The 25,804-nt window shown below is 40.5% G+C and overlaps 1 protein-coding gene across 2 annotated transcripts in view; it reads right to left on the bottom strand.

Moving 5' to 3' along the window:
- Positions 1-18,430, bottom strand: part of LOC106740954 (neural cell adhesion molecule 2-like) — a 136,361-nt gene extending 117,931 nt beyond the window's left edge. Inside the window, exons 1-2 of one of the 2 annotated variants that reach the window (XM_014612458.1) lie at positions 18,134-18,430; positions 17,151-17,392 (exon numbers count right to left, since the gene is read on the bottom strand). In XM_014612458.1, the coding sequence (XP_014467944.1) occupies positions 17,151-17,263 (113 nt within the window). In that variant the 5' untranslated portion in view covers positions 17,264-17,392; positions 18,134-18,430. Of the gene's footprint in view, positions 1-17,150 lie in introns of both variants that reach the window. The other variant, XM_014612459.1, reaches the window with a different exon arrangement.
- Between the last annotated feature and the right edge of the window lie 7,374 nt (positions 18,431-25,804).

Genomic DNA, 25,804 nt, shown 5'->3' with positions numbered 1-25,804 from the left:
ATTTCGGCGATCATGAAATAAAATGAATAACGTATTAAGCAGTGAAAAATTTTCTGTTAAAAACAGTCCACTGAAATGTTTGTGTTACTTTAACATGGAGAATATATTCAAATGTACACAAATATATGTTAAATTAACACGTTCACCTTGTTAAAGTAACATGAAAATTTCAGTGGATCGTTATTAATACAAAATTTATTATTATATAAATGTTTCTAAAATTTGTTCTTTTTTTATTCGAAACACATTTTATTTTACATCGATAATGTTTGTTTCAAACATCCGAGATAGCGAGGGGCAAAGTGTTATGCAAATTTGAATTAATATCCGGGAATTCAGCTTACATAGACAGTGTAAGCATCCTTGCCACCTTTACCATGAAGTGCAAGACATTGGTGTACCCTCGAGACGCGGTAAACAATTGTCCGTGAAACCTCAGCTTTACTTAAGCCACGTCCAGCACTCCGCCAATAAACGCGGAAAATCGATAATTGTGAGAACGTAGAGAAGGAAATCATAGAAGCGAGTGAAAATATAAATACCCAAGCAACCCGATATTTCAGCTTCGGAAACTTATGCAATTATGGCCTTTGCGGTACATTCCGTTTTTATTTTTGACATTCCATTCATACTTATTATAAACAGTTCGCATGAAGTAACCAAATCGATGGAAAATAGCCTGTAACTGGTTGTCGTTTGTTTTGCAAGCGATTATATCAAAAATACCGTTTATGAATTTATCCTCAAAATTTATCCTCATTCATCCTCGTGTCGAGCCGTTATCATTTGTTCCCGAAAGAATAAATTTTGTTCGTAACTATTTTTATCTTTCACCACTTGATGTTACATGTTATTCTCGCGTTCGCTTGCTCAGCCAACGCTGGTCAATGGCTGAGGCAAAGGATACAAATTTTCCGAAGACCAATTTTCAACGACGTGAGAGGAATCGAGTCATGCCGTGGCGGACTTTGCACCGCAAACTTAGTTCAGTTATGAGTTTGCGGCTGTCCCAAGACGTCACCGCTGCGCTAACTCGACGACTCGTACTCGCGTCTGCGGGACGATAAAAATAAATTTTATTGGAGTTGGGCCAACAGACAGGATACATGAGCTACAAGAAACCCGTTACAATTTTTTACACTTTGTTACAAGCCGTGTCGTCGGCAGTATATTACAAGGAAACTATACCGAAATTGAGGACACGTAGGGAGAAGCAAGCGATATTTCAGAATAATAATAGGTTTTACTACAGATTCAGGGAGTAAACTATATGGAAGGTAACTTTGCGACGCAATTACTTGTGTCATCTCAATCGTCGTACAACATATATCCGCCGTGCTTTAGTACGAATATACTCTGAGAGCGCTCGCTAATTAAACTGTAAAATCAAGCAAGGAAACTAAGGGACGGGGAAATTTGTCTTTTAAGAACTCCTCAATTAGGAAACTACAACTTACAGATGTGTAGGTAGAACTTAACAACTAATTCAATTTTTATGACAAACTCGCATGCACGCCTCCACGAAATCAAGCGAGAAAGCTAAGAAGCAAACTCTGAACTTCTCTTCTGGAACGTCACCACCCTGCGGTTGAGTTCGCAATATGGAAATGAAAGGAACTCCGTCTTTCAACAAACTAGGGTGCACACTTGTTTGATTTGTGGCTCTTCTTGCATTAAACTACAAGCCAAATCTGTAATATTGTTGTTTTAATTCTCACAGGTTTATTCCTGCGAGAGAAGGGGGAGGAAGAGAGAGAAAGAGAAATACATATTATCTGCCGCTTTCCAGCTTCTGATTTTAAAAATTTTCAGAAATAATGATTAATAAAGATGTAAAACGGACTGTTGTTCGGTCGATTTTTGTTGTTTGCACACACGCGCGTACACACATACACACACACACACACACAAATAAATTTAGGAATGGAACATAAATCTCTTCTGGCAAAATAATCTATAAATTAATTTGTCCGCACAACTATTTTTGTTTACTTAACACTGAAACTCTTAGTTTTTATAAAAAAATTTACGTGTTCGTATCATTAAATATATGCTTTTTAGATTAAACTCTTTGCCTCTCCATGACAAACGCTTTGACTTCAAACGAATGAGATAAAAGGCATATTTAAGAAAATCCGATATACCTGCATCCAAAATAAAAGATATAAATAATGATATGTGATATAATAGAGAAAAGAATCAAAGGGTCTCGTAAAAATCGGAGAAAGAGCCGGGCTCTTTGAATCTCCTCGAGCAGTTTCTTGAGATAAGAAGTAACACGCCAATGGAAACATTTTCTTAATTGTGTTTCTCTTCCGGGTATATATAGTATAAGAAGGGAAAATGAGAAGGTGTTGGTGGAGAAGAGATCTCTCTTAAAGAGGGAGAAATTCTCGAGACTAGTACGTTTCGAGATAGATAACGATTGCAGCTATGTCAACACAAGTTCAAAATACATTCGTCAACATTTCTCGATATTTTCCCACTTTTACAAACGCGAGATATCATCCCTGTTCGAAGTTTATTACGAGCCGTATAGTAAACCAAAATTCCGGAAGCACAGCACGTCCGGAAACATAAAGTATAACTCGCGCTCTAGTCTCTTCTCTCGCAGATTTATGGTGTCCTCGTTTAAAGGCGTGTGACATCAGATTTACGTAACACAATACCAGCCCAGTTACGTTTGCCGTGTACGCGAAGGTTAAAGATCATGAAGGCGAGAAGGAACGCAAGAAAGTCTACGTGGCCTGCGAGTTTATAGACATTCACCCTGTGTCTTCTCCCTCTTACCCAGTCTATTCCCTTTCTACTCGCCTCTAGTGAAAAATCTCCTCAGCAAACATAGGTTCCCTCTCACGTCGGAGCGACTTTCAAATTCTTAGTCACAAAGAAAGAAGTGAGATGACAGACGAGTCGACCGATTAAAAGCGAAGAAGCCCAAATCAAAATCGGAATCAAACCAGCCCATCATAATTATATCTCGCGCTTCGTACGTTTTTTTTTTTCTTTCCGACACCTTTAACGATAGCGAATACGTCGAAGAGTTCTTCTTTTCGCTCATTAGCGGCACGTAAATATAAAAAATATTTTATTCTCTTGGATTAAATTTCATTTAAAAGAAAGAAATTGTTGAAACATGGTTGCAGCGTTTCAAGAAACAAATGCCTTTACAAAAGTATCAAGCAGCAACGAATAATCTTATCATTGAAATTTCTACAGCTCACATTCTTGCGATATGTAAACCGATTCTAAGCGCCGGCCTATTGAAGAGGAAATTTGACTCTCGAAATGAAAATTCCGTTTGGTGTGCTGTTGCAACGGTTAGAAAGAAGGGTATTCTTGCTAATTACGTAAGCTCTCAAATATCTCGCAGTATCTCGGTTCGTTTCGCCATTTTATTTTGTTCGCGAGCCAACCCTCTCTTTACCTTTCTTCTCTTCCACCTGCGCCCGTTCCTTCGCTCGTTAACCTCGCTTATCTCTTTAGGATGAAGCTATTCGAATCCGAACTAGCGGAAAGGTACCCGAATAGGCTGAAACTGACCGAAAGCGAGCACTTGTTGTGCGTCAAAAGATCGTCGAAACTTTTCAGAAGTAAGCGGAGGCAAGTAGAAACCTTGAGATAAAAGGATGTGTAAGTCACGCGTGCTGTTAGCTCCGCAAACTTGAAAACTTATCACCAATGTGTAATTTTTATTTCGATTAAAATTTGTCTTAACTCCTGTCGTAATATAAAATTTCATAGATCATAACAGTATTAGATAAGCACAACTTTTTAATTATCACCAACATTTTGAAACGATAAACGCTCTTGCCGTTTTATTTTTATCATAATCGTTTTTTTCTCGCATGAAATACATCGCGTTATTATTCCGAAACGGATGAAAACATTCGTAACGATGGATACATTGTCACACAATAGTAAAAGACGATGAGTAAAACAGGCCGATTTTGGAGCAGAAAGTAAGAGTGTTTTTTTTGTGGTTTTTGAGCTGCTGAATTTAATTCTAACCTTTAAAAAGTTTTAACTTGTTGAAAAAGTAACTTAAAATCAACATATGAAGCTATCAAAAAGGAGCATATCGCTTTTACTTGCCAAAACTCATCATCCCATCGCCAGAATTGAATAATTCTATTATCGCACAAAATACTTCACTGAAGTAATTTAAGTATAGGACTATAGTACTTTATCTATAAAGAGTGCGAGTTAATTACGCGCACACGTTACATTTGAATTTACATCGGACGTTGCAGCGGAATTTTTAATCGACGGACACGCCTATTCGAGCAATAGGAGCATTTATATTCATCTTCGTCAATATCCTTGCATGAGATGCACGTTGTGTATGCATGGCGTACGTATGAATTTATGAATATTCGTCAATTCCAGATACGCAAGCGCGTCCATCGTACGTATGAAATTTATACCACTCGTCGAACTATCGCGACAAATCGGAAAATTTCCTTTCACGCATCGAGAGGAATTCTTAATAAAAATTTATGTGAAGAGAGTTAAATCTCAAAAAAAATAAATGTAAGGAGAAAAATATAAGTGCTGAAGTTTAATTGTACCGAACCCCTCTCTTCTCGTATAAATTTCGATATTTAAGGTATTAAAGATAATATCGTATATTATATGGAGATAGATAGACACTGCATTTATCCTTGAGAACAAAAACGATCGATTAGAAGCGTAAAATCTTATTAAGGGAAGTTTGATAAGCAAATAATAGACAAAATAGTTAACGCTTCGCGACTACTTTGTCGTGGAACGTTAATTCCGTTAAAATGAGAAAACTTTAAGTTGCTTCGTTAAAGGCTGATGTATTCTCGTCCTCCTCGAAAAAGACAATCGCGACCGCGTTTCTATTGTACGTATTCGCACAGTGAGTTTCGCCCCTTTCTCGTCACATAAATAACGCACAATTGTTCCTACACTTTATATCTATACAAGTTAATTCCAGAAACTGCGCAAACTAATTAAAATTAAAAAGGATATTATGTTGCAAAACAAAATATTACTCTTTCTATATCATATGTAATTAAAAAATATTAATCAGAATCAAAATCTGAGATGATTAATCTAAAATAATTTTACGAAATTAATTGCAGAAACGAATAGGTTTCACATCTAATGCATAATAGCGTAATCGTACAGATTATGTGCCTAGTTGTGAATTTTAGGTAAACTTTGAATCGACGATCCATTTTCAAAGCTTGCATTTATAAATGCGCTCGCATTCGCATTGGTTCACATCGTTAGATGAATGCTTTTGAAATCCAAACAAGGAATCTATACGTCGTGTCCTGCTTACCGTTCAACGTGGAGACCGGTAGAAAATTTTTCCGTCAAATCTGACGGACGTAAATAACAACAAAGATTTATTTCAATGCTGAAAACAAATCTTTCTGCTTTTTAGATTTTACACAGTCCCAAAACCATGGAATTTTTATATATCCGACATTAATGGAATAAGGATACTCTTTCACAATGAAAGAAAATATGAATCGAATAATAAACTTCGTCGACAACAATTTATTTAAAAAACAGAGTTTGAAATGATTTGCATCCACATCAAGCTGACACGAATTTGTTTGGTAGAATTACAGAAGATATTGCACTTTTATTGTGCACGTGCCGTTGATTTTGAAAGTGACATAAATTTAATTTAGGAAAAAACTTATAATTTGTAATTATATACTTATATATTAAAGTGAAAAGGAAAAAAATGGGAATAATTGACAAAATATAGATAAATATCATTTTTGAAATAAGCATTTCATATATTATTTATATATAAATATACTATGAATAGATCTCTTTTAACATTTTTACTGGGTATCCCGCATATTAACATTAATCTAACCGTACGTCTGACTTGAAATTTCTTCAATCACTCTTTCCGGTTTTGCGAAGAACTACCGACGAAATAATTAAATGCAAAGTCGCAGACGCGCGTTTCCTACGGTACGCCGAAAACAAGCGCGACTTCATATACTCTCGGAGATAAAGGAGATTTATTTAGGACAGAATCCGAGAACACGTCGGTGGAATGTGAGAGCATGCTCGCTCGCCAGAAGATCGGCGATAGGTGCGCTTGATGGATGGAAATTGCTTTGCATATTTTTCCCTCCTCATTCTCTCGCACCCGGGTCGCGACTCTACTAGTTTTACAATGTCGAGGAAGACGGAAACAGAGAGCTGAAATTTGTCGATCTTCTTCGCTCGTGAACGAGCATCTAACGCCGCTGCATCAAGACTGCCTTTTCGGTATATCCTTCCTTTCTCGACTTCAGTAATACTGGCTAACTCAATAAGCCGGTAAAAGATAAAGTGAAATAGATTCGCCGTATGTGTGCAATGCGGGAAATAAAGTGTACAAATTACTGAATATACAATTTGTATCTGTATGTGCAAACAAATCTCTGTTTTTTAGCTGAGCTTCTTTAGTTCTGTTTTTAGTTTTTCTCATTTATACCGAAAGAGATCGGTGAATTTATGAAAGAAAATCCCTGCTTCTTTCTTTCTCTCAGCGGAGGATAAAGATCCACTTTGAAAAACTCATTTCATATTTCTTTTTTTGTCTGCTCGCTCGATGATGAAATTAAACGATATAGTGTAGCGCCAACGTGACAAGGACGAGGCGTTGATATCGATCCCAATCGAAGCGTGTGCACTCGATTTTGGATTATTCAATTTTCCGTGTTGTAACTCATTCTCGATGGAAACGGCACGGTTAAAATACTGACGCAACCAATCGACAAACAATGCCGGCCGAGCACGGCAAAATAAGGTTCGTGTTGGTTGGAATTTTCCATGAAAATTATTACATTCCTACTTCGTTCTCTTTCAGTCACGAATCATGAATTGTAGGAAAAACCCACCTCCGCTTTTTAATAGTCCTCTATTTCGGATGTGAAAGGTAAAAATAAGGCTTTATGAGGACGGTACTTTAAAAAATTGGAGCCATTAGAAGGCATTGATCAATTACGAATTCAGTAACGATTGCGTGCTTTTTGGCAATATTGCGAATTACAGAATGAAGGGACGTAAATGTTACGGACGACAAAGTCCTAAAACATGAACAACATCGAAAGGGCATGGCAGCGCCTACACGCATAAATTACCCTATTCACGTGATCCCCCGACATAGCTTACTATTTGAAGAGCAAACCGCGCTCTTCTGTGAAATCTGCCTCGCTCATTTCGCTTCTCCAAAAATAGATTTTACTCTAATAGCATTATGTGTATGGTTATAGGTCACCGCAGAGAAAGCCGATAAATGTTGGTTATTTTATCGAAATGCGTATTAGTGAAAAAATAATTGCATTAATTGCAAAATTCACATGCTAAAAAGTATTTAACACGTCAATGAATGTAAAAATCCAAAAATATCTGAAGTAAATCAAAACGCCTGGCGATAGTGTGTTAATAAATTATGAATCTCCTCACATTCACGTATTAACTTGAACTCTTCGTGGTCTTCAATTATTTCTAAAATATATTTTTCGCAGGTCCGAATTAAATTGAATAGAAATTCAGAACAAATAAAAGTGTATTGTTTCTCCCTTATAATAAGAATATTGTAGTTTTACATTTTATTGAAACAAACACAAACATTGTGTGTACGCCCGCAATGGTTCTATTTGCAATAGGACTCAGTGGAATAAAATCGATGTCCAGTCACATTGAATATAGGACCGCAAGGGGTTTAAAAATGCCCTTTCTTTTTTTAGATTGAGATTTTGTGTCGACGAACCCTTTTCAGTTTCTTACCTGTACAACTACTTGCGCGTGAGACCATTTGTATTTTCCGTGACTGTTTTGGTACAACTAGAACCAAACCGATATCCGGCGAAACTAAAGTCCACATATATTTGCATAATTGGGTAGAAGTTCCTCCATTCTTTTTAGTTTCCCAGGAATGAGTAAAAATTGATATTCCGAGAAAGTTTGCGCGCAAACATACTCAGATACCGGCAAACTCGATTCCGCGAGCGCGCCTCGGCGCGCAACGAGATCACGGAGAACATGCGAGGCGGCGGTGGCGACGGCGGCGGCGACAACGACAAGCTACGCGAGAACGAACGAAACGTTAATTCGAGTTACGAAAGCTCAAGGCGCAACTTTTAAACTGTTTTCAAAGGGCGTTAGTTCTTGCTCCGCGCGCGATAACTACGCCTTAATTGTCGCGCAGAAAGAAGCCCGAGGCTTTCGCCTCGTTAGAGTTGCAAATAGGCCAGCCTGCAAATTATGAGCGCTCGAATTTTCAGCTATGGTGATCGAATCGCTCTTAATAACAAAGAACACAGTGACAAATTCGGAGAAAGGAAGACTACGCAGAGGAAATCGAGGCGTCGAAACAGAGAAAGAGACTGTCAAGACCTACTGATCACCGCGACGGGAATATTAGCCGGGTCGACAAATCGGTCGGAATGAGACTAACAGAGCGGATAATGCGCGCCAATCTCCTCGTTAGTGATTCGTAATCCAGCTCAGAGTTTTTTAATTTCCTCTAATCCGTCCCCCTGCCCTTCGAGGTGCTCGCTTTTTTGGCCTCTGAGTCGCGTCGAAGGATTACCCTCATTGAATGGCGAATGAAGTCGCTGCTCTCTTCCAAAAATGAAACTTGCATCGGTTCTTTGTAAGGTCTTCCCAATCAGTACAAGTGTCGTGGCGAATGACGTCAAAATGGTTTGCGATATAATTGGGCAAGGACCTAAAAATTAGAAGCGTCTATTTCCGTACAAGATGATAAAGCTCACTGAAAATTTATCCCGCGTCGCAGACATATAATTTGTAATAGGTGAGATATATCGAGCCAACAATCAATTTCTTGTCTTTATGATACATAATTATATATCACGCACGATATATATTAGGTTGGTGCGTATGAAATGTCGCATTCTCTTTACATGCGGACGTTTTCCTCCCTGTTTTCGTTATACTTTTGTATTTGGCATAACCTCATTCATACTCGTATTGTCCATTGCCAGAGACTCATTTCAACAAAATAGGTTTTCTCGAAGGTCTTCCCTTTTTTATTTCTTTTGAGTTTATTACCGATATGAATTCTGCCGACATTCGCGTCATTTTCTTATATGAGTACAAATTTGGTAATAGTGCTGCAAAAGCTGCACGCAACATAAACCAAGCGTTTGGGGAGAATACGGTTAACAATCGGAAAGTGCAGCGTTGGTTCGAAAAATTTCGGACTGGCGATTTTTCACTGCAAAATGAGCCGCGCGGAAGACCCAAAACGTCTGTGAATAATGATGACCTGAAGGCTCTAGTGGAAGCGGATCCAGCCGTATCCACGAGGGAACTTGCTATCAGGATGAAAGTTGACCATACAACGATATTGAGACACCAAATTGTACTCCCATCGCTTGTGAATCGGCATGGCCCGCTACTGCTCCATGACAACGCTCGGCCGCACACATCGCACAAAACAATTGCGAAACTGAACGAACTGGAATATGAAGTTTTGCAGCATCCACCATATTCACCGGATCTCTCGCCGACCGATTTTCATTTTTTCAAGCATTTAGAGCTGTTTTTAAGAGGCAAACACCATGAAAATGAAGACAGTCTAAAAAACTCGATATCAGAGTTTATTAATTCTAAAGACCAAAATTTTTTTAAGACAGGCATCTACGCTTTAAAATCTCGTTGGGAGAAGTGTATTGAAGCGAATGGAGCATACTTTGATTGAATAAACAGCTTTTGAAGAAAGATATACAGTTTTATACAATCACTTAAGAATCCGACATTTCATATGCACCAACCTAATAATACGATATATAAATTTGGGTGTATTGCAATACACGACACATTGCTATTTCTCCTACGCTTTCAGAGATAATATTCTGATACTGTACGAAATAATTATGCAAAAAATCGCGTGTTTTACTTTCAGGCTTATGTGAGAAATGAACAAGCCGTGTCTTCTTTAAATATTCCGTACGGAAGTCTGACGCCTTTTAATTTAAATAAACTTCTGCTGCATTGTAAGCTTTCAAACTTAAGGCACAACTACAAAAAATTCGCGTGTAAGGCACTTTCTACTCAGTGTCCGATATGAAGACCTACTTTCTCTCGTTGAACATTAAACATTCCTCTAATACGCATGTGTTAGTTCCCGAAGGATTGTCGTCAAGATAGTTTTGTCGCGCGATCTACGTGCGACGATCAGCCGTTTAACTTTCCGCCTCTTCTATCCTTGGCCAAAGTGCGAAAGAATGTCTCACAGCATTATCCGAAGATGTCTTCTTTCATATGCAGCTATTGTTAACAAAAAATCAAGGAAAATCTCAGATAGAGAAAAAGAAAATCACACTATTGACGGGAAAATGATTACGATTCTGTTCCAAGTGTTGCACGAAAAAGTCATCCACGGATGATTGGCAGATCTTACGAAGTAAGGCTACAAAGAAGTGCAATCGTGAGAGATACTTCAGAATGTTTTGACTGTGTTGTATTCAGTCGGGACAAAATCTCAGCTGCATTGTATTCAGTCGGAGCAGAATGCGATATACATGGTCCTGAAAAGGATTGCGACCGGTTTCCTTTTATTTCGTGTTTAGATCTTTTTATCCGATCGTAGCACGACATGTCCTTATAAGATCTAAAATGTATTTCAAGCTACGTCTCTCCTTTACCAAGCTTAACATTTTTATGCTATTGGTTGGACCAAATGTCAAATGTCACGACACGAAAATCGCGACGTGGATAGAAATATCTCTGTCGATTTTCTTTCGTTTAATCGCATCGTTAATTTTCACGAAAGCGGACGAAATGTACGCGATATCGTTACGACTAGTGGATCTATCAGGAAGGAAGAATGAAGAAAGAGCGCCTGCAGGTTCATCAACGTTCGCGGTTGAAAGGATACTCGATATCCGTCCAGAGTACCCTGTACTTGCACGATAAATTACAATGCGTGTAATCGTTAAGGGAGTGCAACATTGAGGATGATTAAAATTGGTTACGTCACGACTCGGAGACTTACTTCGGTAGTACAGAGAGCTGCGGATTTCCGTGACGGGAAGAGGAACGACGTCACGTTGCGGAATATCTCGTGGAACGGGGCCAAAGCTTTCGAGAAAATTTCAAGACTAAAGCCCTCCCGCTCGTTCCAACTTGCCTGTGTACGCTATTAGCGTAACTATTTGAAGACGCGGGGGAAACTCATTACGTTCCCCGAAAGTACGTATGAATCGTCATCGGGCCGAATAAATGAATGTTTCACGTTAGAATGACTCCGGTAATAAGTCCGACACAACGGACGATTATTCGCTCGCGCCTTTGAAACTTTCCAGAGCTTACCAGCGAACATTTCCAGCCTTGCGCCGGCGAGGATAACTTTGCTCCGTAATAAACAAAGCTCGTAATAACATTTAATATCCGAGAAAGTAAAGAATCTCGTTTAGACCCAGTCTCGGTATTTAGGAGAAATTCTTGTTGCTCGAGCTGATTAACTTTCTGGTCGGAGATCTTTGGTTTTGACTTTTTCTTGCTCCAGTACGAATGTATTTCTACCGAATCATACCTCTATTTCGCCTTGTAATATTACAGAGAAAAAAAAATTGTAAGTTATAACATTGTAGAAAAATATCACGGGAACTTTCAGAACTTCTTCGCTGACACATTTTGTCTTTCGTCGTTGTGAAGAATATTTAAAGAGAAACGTTGATAGATTTTTAGATTTAATAACATGTGTATTATTCTTGCATCCGCGTGAACCATTCGCTCCATTCTAAAATAGCACCCATGAGACCGAACTCAGACATCGAATACGTTCGATAAAGGGTCTTCACTCAGTCTTCTCTAAATTCGTCCTCGTCCTTCCAGTAGCTAAATGCGATTCGACGCCGGAGGGGCCCTTTCGACATTACTAACTAATCCCAGATCTCTGATCGCCGAAGGGCTGCCAGAGAATTCCACGAACTCAAAGAGCAAAGTGGAAATCCTCGCGCAACGGAGAAAGCCTTGAGCGAAGCAATAAGAATAATGAGAAGGAAATGTGGAGACGGACATTCTGTAATTTCCGTAATGACGAGTTTTATCCACAGTGTAAGAACTAAACAAATTAGCACATTTTCAAAGACGCTGTTATACCGAATAAAATTGCCAACGCTCGTTTTAATTAACATAGACCGAAGATTAGAGTAAAGAGGTGTTTTAATGATCATTTAGATGCAGACATCGCTGTTATCGAGAGAATATAATAATTAAAAATTGAAATATTTTAGCACATTATACATCATCGAATATAAATAATTATTACAAAATTACTATTAATGTGAAATAACTTATCCGACTTGAATTTGACGTATGATTATAAAAAAATTTGAGTTTTATAATTTAAGAAAATTCAAATGCGAGATAGGATATAGGGAGTAATATCATGAAGAAACTTATGAAATTGAAGGAATACTTTTCTCTAAGTCCTCGTCGTATTTTAAGAAATATTTTAAATTACTTATTCACGCGATAAGGTTATTGAAATTCAAGATCGTCTCGAACGTTACGCTTGTCGCAAGTCTCGAGGAAATCTTGATCTCAAGAAAACTTCGTCGCGCGCAGCAATTCATTATTACGTCGCGCTTAATATCTTGCAAGCAATTTATTACCGTGAGACATTATCGTGCTGAATTTATGTCGATTATCTCGACTAAATTTTTAAGAGACACTAATTCATCAGAAAGGAAACTGTATCGAAGATGAGTGATGCGAAGAATTTGCGAATGATGCGAAAAATGTGTTGTAGTTTCTTACACAGTTACATACACAAAGAAAAAGAGTTCTCTGAATATAATAAAATTTCTTTAATTGAGACAAATTTGTCTTTTGGAATAGAGCAAACGAATGATTGATTCCACAAACAGAATTGTTTGGTTTCTTAAATAATATCTCTTTACATCAAATAACATATTTCTTTTATATTTCCATCCAAACATTACAATTGTTGTTACAAGCGATAAATTACTTTTTTACTCAAACAGAATGATATATGATATTAAATTATGTCTTTTATGTTAAACAAACTTAAACTAACACCTGTATTAAATCCAAACAAACTTTTTTCTCTATGTAAAAGAGAAAAAATGTAAGAAAATCTTTATAAACCTATTTAAAAGACAAGGACAAATACATAATGCGTCGAAACGAATATGATGGTGAAAAATTGTTGATATTTCCTTACGATCCCTTGCGAGTCGCCATAAGAGACCATGTTCTTGCATTATTCTCCCCTCATGTCATCGGATCCAATTTGCTTCGCGACGTTGTTGCACCCCGACGTAAAACTGTCTCAAGGACTCGGCTTCCTTGCCTGTGGTGTCGTTCTTTCTTTTTTCTTTCTTTTCTTTTCTTCTTTATTCGCTCTCCGTTTTCTCCTTCGTACAACCGGTTAAATCCCTGGGGAGTAAAGTGCGTTTTTCCCTGTATTTGGCGCGACTTGCCATCTCTGCACGTTTGCTGCTTCTGTTTACATCATTTATTGAATAATATCTGCTTTGTTGGATATCACGTGAAGTACGCGTAGATTGAAAATCCTACCCGATCAGCCGCTATTGTGAATAAGCGTTCTCGTTTAATGGAGATCCATGTACTGGATAAATCGTCCGTTTCAACGAGCTTTCAGTCCTTGACCTCTATAGAAGCGGATACTTTCGCGAGAATAAAATAATAATCCAGATTGAGAGCTTCTCGTTTGCAACGGTGCATCGCGCCGTATCACTAATACCCGCGCATTAATGATATTTGCAATATTAAATATACCGTGAAACATGAAGAAAGAGGAAGGAACCAACACTTTGGTGAGAAAAACATCTCGCACGTAACTTAAGATTTTTTTTCTAATTGACCTGTATACGGTGGCCGAGAAAATTCTTTTGATAAGCAGAGAGAGGAAGAATCGGGAAAAAATTTATCTTCGGAGCGTTACTGTTACGTTCCGCACAGCAGATAAATGTGCCTGCATTAACAATGCGGTATTACTTACTGGCGCGATAAGTATGTTTATTTTTGTCTGACGCATGAACCACAATAAGAGAACTCGTATACATATTTTAGCCGGCGTGCGTTGCAGCACCGTTGAATTTCGTTTCACTCTTAACGATAAATTCCAGTTTCATTTTTTTGGCGTTAGTATAATTTACGGAGGTTACGCTTTCGGTGTCGACGCGCGCGTTTCTTCGTTCCCAGCGGGAACGGCATTTTAAGCGACGTTTATCAACCGTAATTCAAGATCGAACCACAGACCGATGATTCGCGCGAAACGATCTGCAGGGAGCGGGCTAATAGTGAAAGCCAGATATCTAACGAGATATTCGCGCAACGGTAACGGCCTTTTAGGTGCAGCCACGTGATATCTCTCTACTATTTGTTTTCATGAGATATTCGTCGCGTGCATTCTCGCCCGTGGCGTTACGGCGCAATGAGAAAGGAAATTTAGGAGCTGCGGCACTGCGACCCGTTCAGCAAACCGTTGAATTTTATGCTAACGTCTTCGAGGAGACGGCGGCGGAGCACATTCGATTAACTCGTTGACGAGAAATTAGACGGCGCGTAAAAGTAATTGCACGAGCCGCCCTCCGTGAGACGATACTGAATTTGCGTGAAAAATTTTGGCGAACTTTCGGAGAGTAAAAGAAAGAGGGGAAAAGGAGAGGAAGAAAAAAGTGTTAAGCGGATGCATAAGGATGCGATGTTTTACTCGGCGGCAATCCGAGCTGTCAATCTTCGCTCCCATCCTCTTCCCCGTACCCGTTCACCCTTGCTTCGCGCGCACTAGAATAGACGCGATGGGGGAAAGCTTAACTCTTATTTATCGTGGCGCATTTATCGCGCCCTAAGCGTCTCTCTACTCTTTTATTAAAGTACGGCCGCGTCGGAAATCGCATCGGAATCCGTTGCGCAGAGTCAACCGACTATAGCGCCATAGCTGCAGGCCGAATCGGCTAACACAGGACGGCTGAGAAAATAAGAAGAATGAGAGACGAGGAGGCAGGGGGGCGGATAGTGATTTTTCAGAGCCTGAAACTCGACTGTTTCTATAGAGCTGGAACACGAAGTGGTTGCGATTGCCCGATGCGTCAATCCTCCCGTCGATAACATCCGATGGAAGTTAATCAACGCTACGTTTCGCTTGATTTCGTAAGGACGTGTTAACGGTCCATTGTCATAAATACCTGAAAAGGATACGATAATTTTTTTTATTGTGAACAGGATGTCGTACTGAATTAAAAGCTCGGGAACGACGTCTGTACACATCTTTCTCTGCAGGCCCATTTTCGCCGTATTTGTCGACGACGTCCATGAACAACGCGATTCCTTATGAAAGGATTAGTTTTCGCGTTAGTCTCCATATGGGAAAAGAGGAAAGAACTTAGAGAGATTAAACGTTCCGGGCATCGGCAACGCGGATATCTGCTGGCGCGTCGAGAGTCGCGTCTGTACGTGGTGAAGTACGTACCTAGCGTATAGGAAAGGCGAGTTCATAGGAGCAAGGCAGAGTTCCAAAGATATATTACTGGCTCAACAACCTTCTAACAATAATCTATACCTAACTTCCATCGTCCTCCACCATCCCGACCGCACTTACCCTTCTCGCCACGACGTTGTTTCACTCTCTCACTCATTCATTCACTCACTCACTCGCTCGCTCGCTCGTTCATTCTCTCTCTCTCTCTCTCTCTCCCCCTCTTTATCTTTCATCCTTTTGCTCGTTGTTGAGCAAGCGACGTGCCCCCAAGCGCTTTCTATTTCTCTCACCCTTGTACAGGGTGGCCCGTTTTCCTTGCCTCGACGTGATATCTCGCGAAATAGCGGAGATACGGACATTTTGTCGGAATGGAAGTTGAATAGCTTCGCGACGAGATCGATTAAATCCTCGAAAGTGAGTCTGAAGTCGAGGTTATTTCGACTGGTCTAAGATGTACTTGAGTTTTTTCGGCGCTCTCCGCTCTCTCTCCGCTACAGAAAATTCCTCGATAACTATCGCATGTCTAACGCTGAAATACAATGATTTGCTAATTGCTTCCGACGTCTGGCAGCTACTTGGAATTACAGGCGTCACTCATTTATTTAACTTGGATCTTTGCTCTAATTAGATCGTTAATCTAATTTCCAGTGAGCACACGGTGCTTAATCAAATGGCGATCTAACGCACAATACCGAGTAAGATCTGCAATCGCATTTTCATCTTCAAACTAAAATCTAGTCCCCACTTAAATCTAGTCGAAGGTACATTAATTCTCCATTTCAGATAACCTTCGAAACTATTTGACTTCCATTTGAACTAAATTTTAACAGAAAGCAAACTGCTTCCAGAAACCGAGAATAAATACGGATAGGTAATTTCCAGTGGAAATGAAACGAACACCTTGTATATAGGTATGTCATTTCAGGAGCCTTGACGTTAAACTCTCCAACGAACCGCCCGTAATTTCACTTGCGCCGCCGTAGTCCTCGGAAACGTTTAATGTTATATAGCTGGCAGGACTTCCTTGCCGTTTGCCCACTAGTGTATCCTCCTGCCACCGATATGACATAGTGCCTCGAACAATAGCTTCATGCTTGAAGCTTCCTTCGCCTCCTTCGATACGATACGAGTGTTATGAGGAGCCAATTGTAGGTCTAATTTCCGACAAATTGGCCAATATTGAGTATCGATTTATTATTGCCGAATTGTCTTGAATGAAACGCTCTAACCAGCGGAGTATTTAACATTATATGCCCATTTAAAGATTCTCGGCGAGATATGAGAGAAAAGTTATATCTTTGAGTGAATTTTAGATAGATTTTGTTTTAACAGAATTTTAACTTTAATTGGAGATTTAGTTATAAAAAAGTATAATCAAAAAATCGGGAAACTACGATAAAATAACCTTTAACATACAACATTAAATAATCTTTCTTAGCATTTTCGCTAAAAGCGGATCAACTTCGAATTCGTTGAAAGAAATCTCTCATTAAAGTTAGAATCACGAAGGGAACGTGTGTGCTTAATAAAGGTAAACTTAAATTTCAAATGTAAAGAATATACATATTAATTCGAGGGGGAGGTCGTAAATCCTCTGTCAACGGCAGAGGACACGAACGCGCGGACATCCACGCCAGCGGACAGCGTTTTCAATTCCTACCCCAGCATTCGTTTCCGCGACTCGCGCTGTCTGCGGAAGGACACTCTTCCCGTTGTTAGCCCCGGATCTTCGTCGTCTGAGCGTACCAGTCGAGGTCGCGCGAGCATGCCCATCCTTCTTGGGGCTCATCACGACGGTTGCCAGGATCACGAGTAGGAGGTCTCCCGAAAATTCGAGAGTCGTCGAGTGAACTCAACGTCCTGTGCTTCGTTCTCGGAGAGCAAGCTTGGCATGGATACCTCCTGAGAGAACGACAAGAAGATGGAGAAAGACAGATAGACGGATAAATATAGGAAGAGAAAGAGAGAGAGAGAGAGGCGGAAGAGAATGAGAGAAAATAGAGACTGAGAGAGAGATAGGTATTCTTGGAACAAGCGTGTCAAGCAGTGCAGCCGAAGAGTCCACAGCGCGCGCCGCTTCCCATGAGAGATCCGGTGGCGCGCTTATGTCACCGGGCGAGAGAAATTCGAAGCGACTGCGGAAATGTTTGCACGCGTCGCGACACGTGTCGTCTCCACCCGCTGCAGTTTCACCATGTCCGACTCTGCGAAAAATCCCCGCAACAACGCCACGAGAGCCCCTACATGTGCGCGAGAAACGCGGCAATGAGCGCTCTTACCCACCCGGTATGACGTAGCGGATACGAGAGCGTGGGAAGGGCAATGAGACGCACGAAATTATACGCGGAGATTTAGGAAGATTTCTGAGATTTCCCGCAATTTTCCGATCTCTTCGTTTCTTTCTCCTTCCTTCCTCTTCTTTTTCCTCGCAGAAATCGAGTCCTTTCACAGCGGGGAGAAGCGGACCGCCGAGATGCGCGCGTCAAAGATATGATTTTGAAGGGACCGCGGTGCGTCGAGAGAGTTGCACGGAGAACTTCTTGAAAACGGCGAAACTTTCTTGGATCCTTTCTCACGTGCAGAAGGCGTCGGTAGGGTGAACTTGGCGAAAATTTTAAACAAACGCGCGTCACCAATATTTACCTTCCGCACCGCATTGTAACCCGACGCTTGAGCCTCCTTTTTTCCAAAGATGACTCGTATACATCTATTTTTCTACATACACACGTAGCACAACGCGACAGTTATAATCTAGCGTTTTCGTTCCACGATTTATTCACATGATTTAACACATGACAAACGCTAGGCACGATAATCGCCTTAACTGATAATCGTCAGGAAATAATTATAAATACTAAAACGTTTTATCTGGCACTCGACTGACGCGAATTAAAGCGTTAGGCCGCGTCGTTGAAACAACGGGCCTTCGCGTGACACCGTGCCGACAGAACGACTGGACGGAAAAAGTCGTTTCGTCGAGTGGCGCGTTTTACGCGCAACGACATATCCCGTGCGGGAAAAACGCTAACGCGTCGGCGTAATTGAGCGTAACGCGACCGATTAAATTTTACGCGCGCGTGTGCGTAGTGTACGCAGCGGTGTACGCGTTAGCACGCACGTACGAGCGCACACTCACGCACGCCCGCAATTTTCCTCTCGCGCGCGCACACACGTGTGCGACCGCTCAGCTCAGTTGCAGCGCGCGCGTTACCAATCGTTCGATGGTAATGCGGGTGTAATGCTCGTAACGGCGGTGGTAGGAAGAGCCGTCGAGGCGATTAAATTTGCACTGTGGATCGCGACCGCGGATTTTGTCTCGGGCACAGCTACGAGACCCGTAACAAGGTTGAAACATCATTCGTAACATTGGTAATCCCGCCGATTTCACAAAGATATCCCATTGTTATCGGGATAACCGGTATTCTGCCGTACAGATCTCCGTAGCAGAGATTACTCAACTGCAATCTTCATATTTCACTCTTTTGTAGTTTCGGCCGTACAGGAAACGTACCAAAACTGACATACATTTTTAGGCTCTGAGACGGAGACTTTCAAATGTTGAAGGTAAATCACGTGTTGAGTTTAAAAGTAAAATTTATGTACATGGATGCAAACCAGCAACATTTTTCCACCAAAATATATGGTATTAAAATATATATGAAAATTATCACAGATTCCCTTATAAATAACTACTTTTTAATTAATATATTTACCATTGTATTATGCTTATACTCAATAATTACAGAGAATTATAATGAGGTACGATTTAGGTGACTGGTACGATTTAGGTAACTCTCCCCTATACTGCTCCTTTATTGCGTAGAAAGGGATCCCCTGACGTTTCCACCCGAACATTTAAAACGAATAAACAAGAAAAACGAGGGAATATTAGTCACCGGTTACTTCAACTATTCTATTCTATGAAATATTTCACAGCAAAGTTTTAAGTACGTCGGCTAAAAGACCATTAAATTCAAATATCTCGATTCCCAGAATAATCTAATCCAATCCTAACTGATTTCATTTTTCTTGCGGAACTTTCCAGGAGAATTATGTCAGGACGCTTGACGTCATGCATTTAAAAATACACACGTAATTTCTTCATATTATTGCACGAAACGTAAAATACATCTCTCGCTAGGAATCATTATGACGACCGCGGTGTTACTTCGATAAATTAACGAAGCAGCCGAGCCCGATTATCGCTATGATCACCGTCGTTAAACCAACACTGGTATCTATATGTATCGTATCGCGTTACCTGCTCGCTCGCTCGCCTCGGATATCTACTTGTAAACAAACTTCGTTTAAATTCATTTCCTTTGAAACCGTATTGAAAATCCATCCGCCGTGTGACGCGACGCTTCCTCGCGTAGGAGCGCGCTGTGCGAACACGCTCACGGCGATGCTGCCGCCGTGCATAATCGCGCGAATGCACACCGAACGAACGAATGAACGGAGGAGCAGCCAGCGACGGCTTCGCTCAAAGACCAGTAATTGAAACGCACGACTCCTAACAATATGATGCGCCGTGTGCAAGTATTGTATTATATACATGGTCGGGCGCTGCGCGGCAGCCGCATGCGCCATTACTGACGCGCCGTGTTGATCTTGCTCTTTGCCGTATTGTGTGCACGCAATACATTATTAATATAGTAGATATGTAGTTGCGAGCACGGATTGCTGGATCTCGAGGTAGCTGCCGTCGCGGTGGAAGCGGCGACGGCAGCCTCGGGACTAGTTTATTTTCTTACTTGAGAGTCGCGCGGCTGCTGCTACGATATTTATACGCAGGAGCAAACGTTGTCCTCGCGGTGTCTTTGTAGTATCGTCGTCATCGTCCTCCTGACTGCTTCCCAGTGAAACCATTGTCGTCTCCGTGGTGCTCGGTAGTTAATTAATGGAAAGGCCGTTGCGCTCGATTTTCAGCGTGTGTGACCCGATGAAAAACACGACTCGAGATTTCACCGGGTCGAAAGCGCACCCCGGGACGGAGATCCGTCAAAGACATTTCTGCCCGCGACGAAAGGCCGCCGCCATCGTGCAATGAAAATTCCCGGTGAAATTACATCCTCCGAAAGAAACGAGCCCGGAGAGCTAATTTAAAATCAGAAAATTTGAATTTCAAAGTTCGCCGAGTCCAAGAATGTTGAAGATACCGCGCGCAGGTATTATGGATGTTAATTTCTAGGGATTTCAGCGATCCGTTTTCACTCGGTATCCGCTTGATGTCGATTAAATTAAATTTCGATTGAATTAAATCCTTTTCAGCGCTTTTATTAACTCAGTTATCGTGCATTCTTGTTTTACCGTTTAAAGCGTCCCGCGGCGGATTAGTTTTTTTGTGACTTGTCCGCGCCTTGTGTATTCACTATATTTGCCAGGCGTGTATTGCTGATAACTAAAAATAATAAAAAAGCTATGAAAAAGTTACAAATTGATCTACAATTATTCAGTCACGAATTATTATTCAGAGTCTGGAAAAAGTTATTGCATATCCTTTAAAAGGATGTTGCAAGATGAAATGAGTTTGATAAGAATTCATTGAAACTTGCATTGCATATACATTGAAATATTATACAATTTATTGTTCGTGCAATTTAAACAAAATTGGCTATTCGAGAGCTGACATATTTGTAACTAAAGTTGTCACTTTATATATATATATATATATGTGTATGCACATATTTAAACATTTATATACCTCTTTCTATCATCTGTTCGTCTCTATTAGATCAACTGATGCATAAATAATGCATTAATAAGAAAAATTAGAAAATGATATTTTCGTATTTATAACATTGCGTACATGTCTATCTTAACTTCGTTTTAAATTAACATTTATTGTTTACGTGGTAAAATAAATGGAAAGTAATTTTCCTTGATAAATAATAAATTTATATCGTGTCCCCCTCGATGCGCTACTGAAAATACGGCATTAATAAATAATACATCCGAGCACATGTATCTCTTAATATTTATAAGAGTAATTTAATAATTATATTTCGTTTTAGAAGTGAAAGGACCAAGCGGTCTGAACGGAAAGTTCAATGTTATCTACTAAGGTGACACACGAGGCGCGAAATGTGTTAATACAGGCGTCACAGTCACATGACAACTGATTCTCTCATTAAAATTTATCGTACGTTTATATGTTTGAGGACGTCGTAGGTTCCCACGTCTATTTTAGCAGAATTCTCCGCCTTCTCATCCATTTCGTCCTCAAACAAGACTCGGTTACGCCAAAGAATCATATATGCGGTTACATTATATGCCCGGTCGTTATGCTCGCATATGCATGTTGCGTATCTGTTTTCATACATATAATAACAGATGCATTTCAGTGCACATAAATACAGGCCAAGCGATGTACACATAACATCGTAGAGCGCGTATCCTTCGGGAATTGCTTACACGGTGATACATCCTTCCCTTCGTTCTCGCTCTCTCCTTCTTCATTTCCCAACGCTAGTTTATCATCTACATATCGTACAGCTACCGTGTCATCCGGTAACGAAAGTCGTTACTGCCCTTCTCTCGTCTGTTGAAGCGATGTTTCTCTAAAATTCTCGTGTTACCCGGACGTTGATTAAAAAACTATAACGTTTATTGGAAAATTTTCCAGTGAAAATCTAATTAGATTACGAAGCATATCAGCAACATCGGCGAAGTAGGTTTCGCGGTTGAGCAAGTGTGTAACGCAACTTCATGTTCATTTCAGCCACGTGTTGGAATGCGCAATTGCAGCCTGCTTGCCATAATCGCTTTAGCTCTTAGTCTTGTGTTCAGAAATGCACGCGAAAAGTACAGTAGTGAAGACATATAACGTTGCAAAGTGCACACATGCATGCACGCGAATCGCAAATTTACTTTGATTACGTTGCTGCTTCTTTGTGAATAAATTAAATCCGTTGCAATTGGCAGAAACCGAGTGATGTTCCTTACTGTACGCAAGTGTACGTAAGCGCGTAAGTTTAATCTTGCGGAAATTTCCAACTTATTAAATCTTTACCTCTTCACAAAGGTTATTACAAAAGCGATGGGAATAAAACTTTTGTGACCGGGTGTAAAGTTCGGGATTTCAATGTGGAGTTGAGTTTATTGGGTTGCAATATCGCATCGGGCCTCGTTACACCCGTAACGGAGATATCGTTTCGCGAACTCAAAGGCATCGATCCGTACCGCGTCGCAAGTTTCAATTGCACATTCGGCCGTTTTCCGTGAACGCAGCATGGAATGCTGGATACAACAAATGGAGAGAACGGTCGACAAATGGCATTAATAAACTGACCGAAATAAATCGGGAGTGTGTAACGGACGGAAACGTACGTCGTAAATGTTATATTCGAGCAGTAGAACCTGCCAGTATGTGGATTGATACGTCCTACATTCTTCAAAGCTTGTAATAGCTGCAAAAACAACAATCAAGCTGGATTCGGGTTATCTGAACAGGAACGTTTTATGACATTTCTATGTATTTGTTTGTTTCGACTATTTTGGGCCGAATCCACTGTACATCTCTCTCTTATAGTTAATTGTGAAAGCGAAAGAGAGAGAGAAGGAAGGAGAAGGGGAGAAAGAGTGGTTTAACTCAGCTGCAATTTTACATTAATAATATCAATTGCAACCGACACAACTGGTGAATAATGATCTCACTTCGCACGTGAGATGATATTAATTCGTATCTCGGAACTGCAATGACGAGCTAAACCAACGAAGAGATATCGTGGATTTTGCGATATAAACTTTAATTGCGGACCTCTCACAATAGTATCTGGAGATAGATGGATTTGACTGATGGAACTGACTTTGTTATCATCACGTACCAATAAATTCATTCAACGTACAAACCGTAATGAAGAGAGGAAATTCGTTCGGATAACATTGATTTACGATACACGCGCGAAGTGTCCATCGAGCGCTAATACAACCATTGTAAATATGTGCTGAAGGAAAAATAAGGGCAATTTAGCGAGACGTGCCGATCCTATACGCAGTGAATTATAAGATGAAGGGTATGTATAATTTGCATGTTCCGACGTCCGACACGCGCAGAGCGTCGATGATATTAAATTTGAAAGGCAGGATTTTTAAGCGTAATGAAAATAACACGAGGATGCAAAGAGGAAATGTTTCGTTTGCTTACTCGTTACGAATAATTTAGCGCATCATTGAGTGAAATATCTCGCAAGCGGAAATGATCGCTACATTTTTTTGAATTATACCGAAACCAGAAGAGCTACGCATTAGTTCCCTGCTGCACTATATTTGCCTTTCATCCGGCTCATATGGCGCTCTTCTTTTCTATCTTTGTATCAAGTACAAGAGGTAATGACCGAGGGGAGTACGTTCATTAACCCGTATCTAGTTCATGGTGGTAACTTAATACTCGTGCTCTTGCCAGCCTCCACCATTACGTCCATTTATTTAGCTCTTTTATGCCGCTTCTTTTCGCAAGCCACAATGGCTGACGCGGATTAGCATGCCGAAAACCCTTGTGCGTAAGAGCGCTAATTTTTCACGCTCGTTCATTTTCACGGTCTTTCACTCGGACGCATATTCGCCGCGCTGGCGCACGGAACGAACGTTCGCAGTCCCGTAATATTCGCAACTTAACGGGAAATTATTTCAGCTGAGTATCTCGCATATTCTGAAGCGGTAATATCGAATCTTGTACCCGATACACACGGCAATCTCGGATATGATATTGACACACGTGTTTTTCCAAGGAACAGATATTCCGCGTTGCCCAATGGGGATTTCGCACGCTTCAGTTTAAATTCATCGAGATATAAATCGCTGCCGGCGCGGATTCAACCCAATCGTTTTTAATAAAAATCGATTTGTACCTTGCAGCATGAAAAAATGAGAGTACGTCCCATTTGCAGGGGAATGCAACGTTGACTGCACGCTTGAACGTCGATTGCGAATCCTCAACACGTTTATTGAGAATGGTACCAGCCTGAACTGGGTCACAATCAATCACTTATATGTTCAACGATGCACCCATTCGTAATGTACGTTCCGCGTTTCCCTAAAAAATACGACTTCTCTCCATTATCACCGTCTTGTTCTAACGCGGCAGTGAAGACGGATCGAAGCTGGATTTTATCGATCCTTTTGCCGAAGTAATGGCAAAAACACCGGAGGAGTCCAAATATAAATCACTGTTTAATGAGCTTACCCTGAATTGCGCTCGCTGAATTATTCTGTTGACTATATAGTGTGGTGTCTTCATATTCTAATATTTCACTTTTCTCGATACGGCAAATATAAAAGTGTCTGAAACGTTTTAACTGCGATCCTCCTGAGCGATATCCACGCTAGTTATCTCTGTTGTGTGTGTATGAATATATATATATAACTTTTAATATCACCATCTTTAGAGATACCCAGGCTGATGTTATTACGCCTATCCGTGCGCTGAACGGTGGCGGGAGCAACGAAGAAAAACTCTCTTCTCATAAAAGTCTCATGGTGATAGGGAGCCGAAGTAATGCGCGCTGCACGCGAAAGTAGGAGTCGGCCGGAGGAACAGTCGCCGGCTGAATGCAATTTGTATTAATTTCAACGGAATTAGGAGTTACGCCTTGGGCCGCAATTAAAATTTGCATAAACAAATTTTGCCCGTCGGTTTAAGCTCAGGAAAGATGGGGAAGGCGTTTCCCCACTTTTCCTCTATCTCTTTCCCTCTCTGTTTCCCACGCGCACTCGCCGGTCCAGCTGTCTCTTTCTTCTCAGCGGGGCCGTCGCATTTCTTCCGTTCGTATCTCCGTCCATCGTTCCGTTTCTACCGTCATATCGCGGATGTAAAGCGTACTTCGTCAGATAGAAAACTTCCGTATTACCTAATTGTTGTTTCCCCGGCCGTATTTTACTCAATTTTCTCGCGTCGGCGAAATTCAAAGCGCAGCCCACTCGTACCTCTCGCAGCGCTGTGTTCCTATTTACCTCCATCCCGCGGATTACCGGACATGATTTACGAAGCCTACTTTCTTGAGCCCGCGCAAAATATACATGGAATGACGCAAAATAAATAGCAGCATAACTTTTAGTTAGCCAGACTTCACGATATCCCTCGCAACAATTTCTTTCTTTATTTTGAATTTTGAATTTTAACAAATAATGCATATACATCTGTTTCGTTTATATTTACAAATCCCACTTAGTTTGCACATTTAATTTTTCGTCTTACGTACACACATTTCTTCGTTTATTTTTTCGCACACTATATCTTTTTTTCTGCCCGTATATGAGTTCTATCCACACACGCTCTGTCTCTCTATTTTCTTTTTCCTTTTTTCCTTCTCTCTC

This window comes from Dinoponera quadriceps, unplaced genomic scaffold, assembly GCF_001313825.1.
Source record: "Dinoponera quadriceps isolate SergipeBrazil2010 unplaced genomic scaffold, ASM131382v1 scaffold397, whole genome shotgun sequence".
Lineage (NCBI taxonomy): Eukaryota > Metazoa > Arthropoda > Insecta > Hymenoptera > Formicidae > Dinoponera > Dinoponera quadriceps.
The sequence above is the reverse complement of the archived record's forward strand: the minus strand, read 5'-3'. Positions and strand labels throughout refer to the sequence as shown.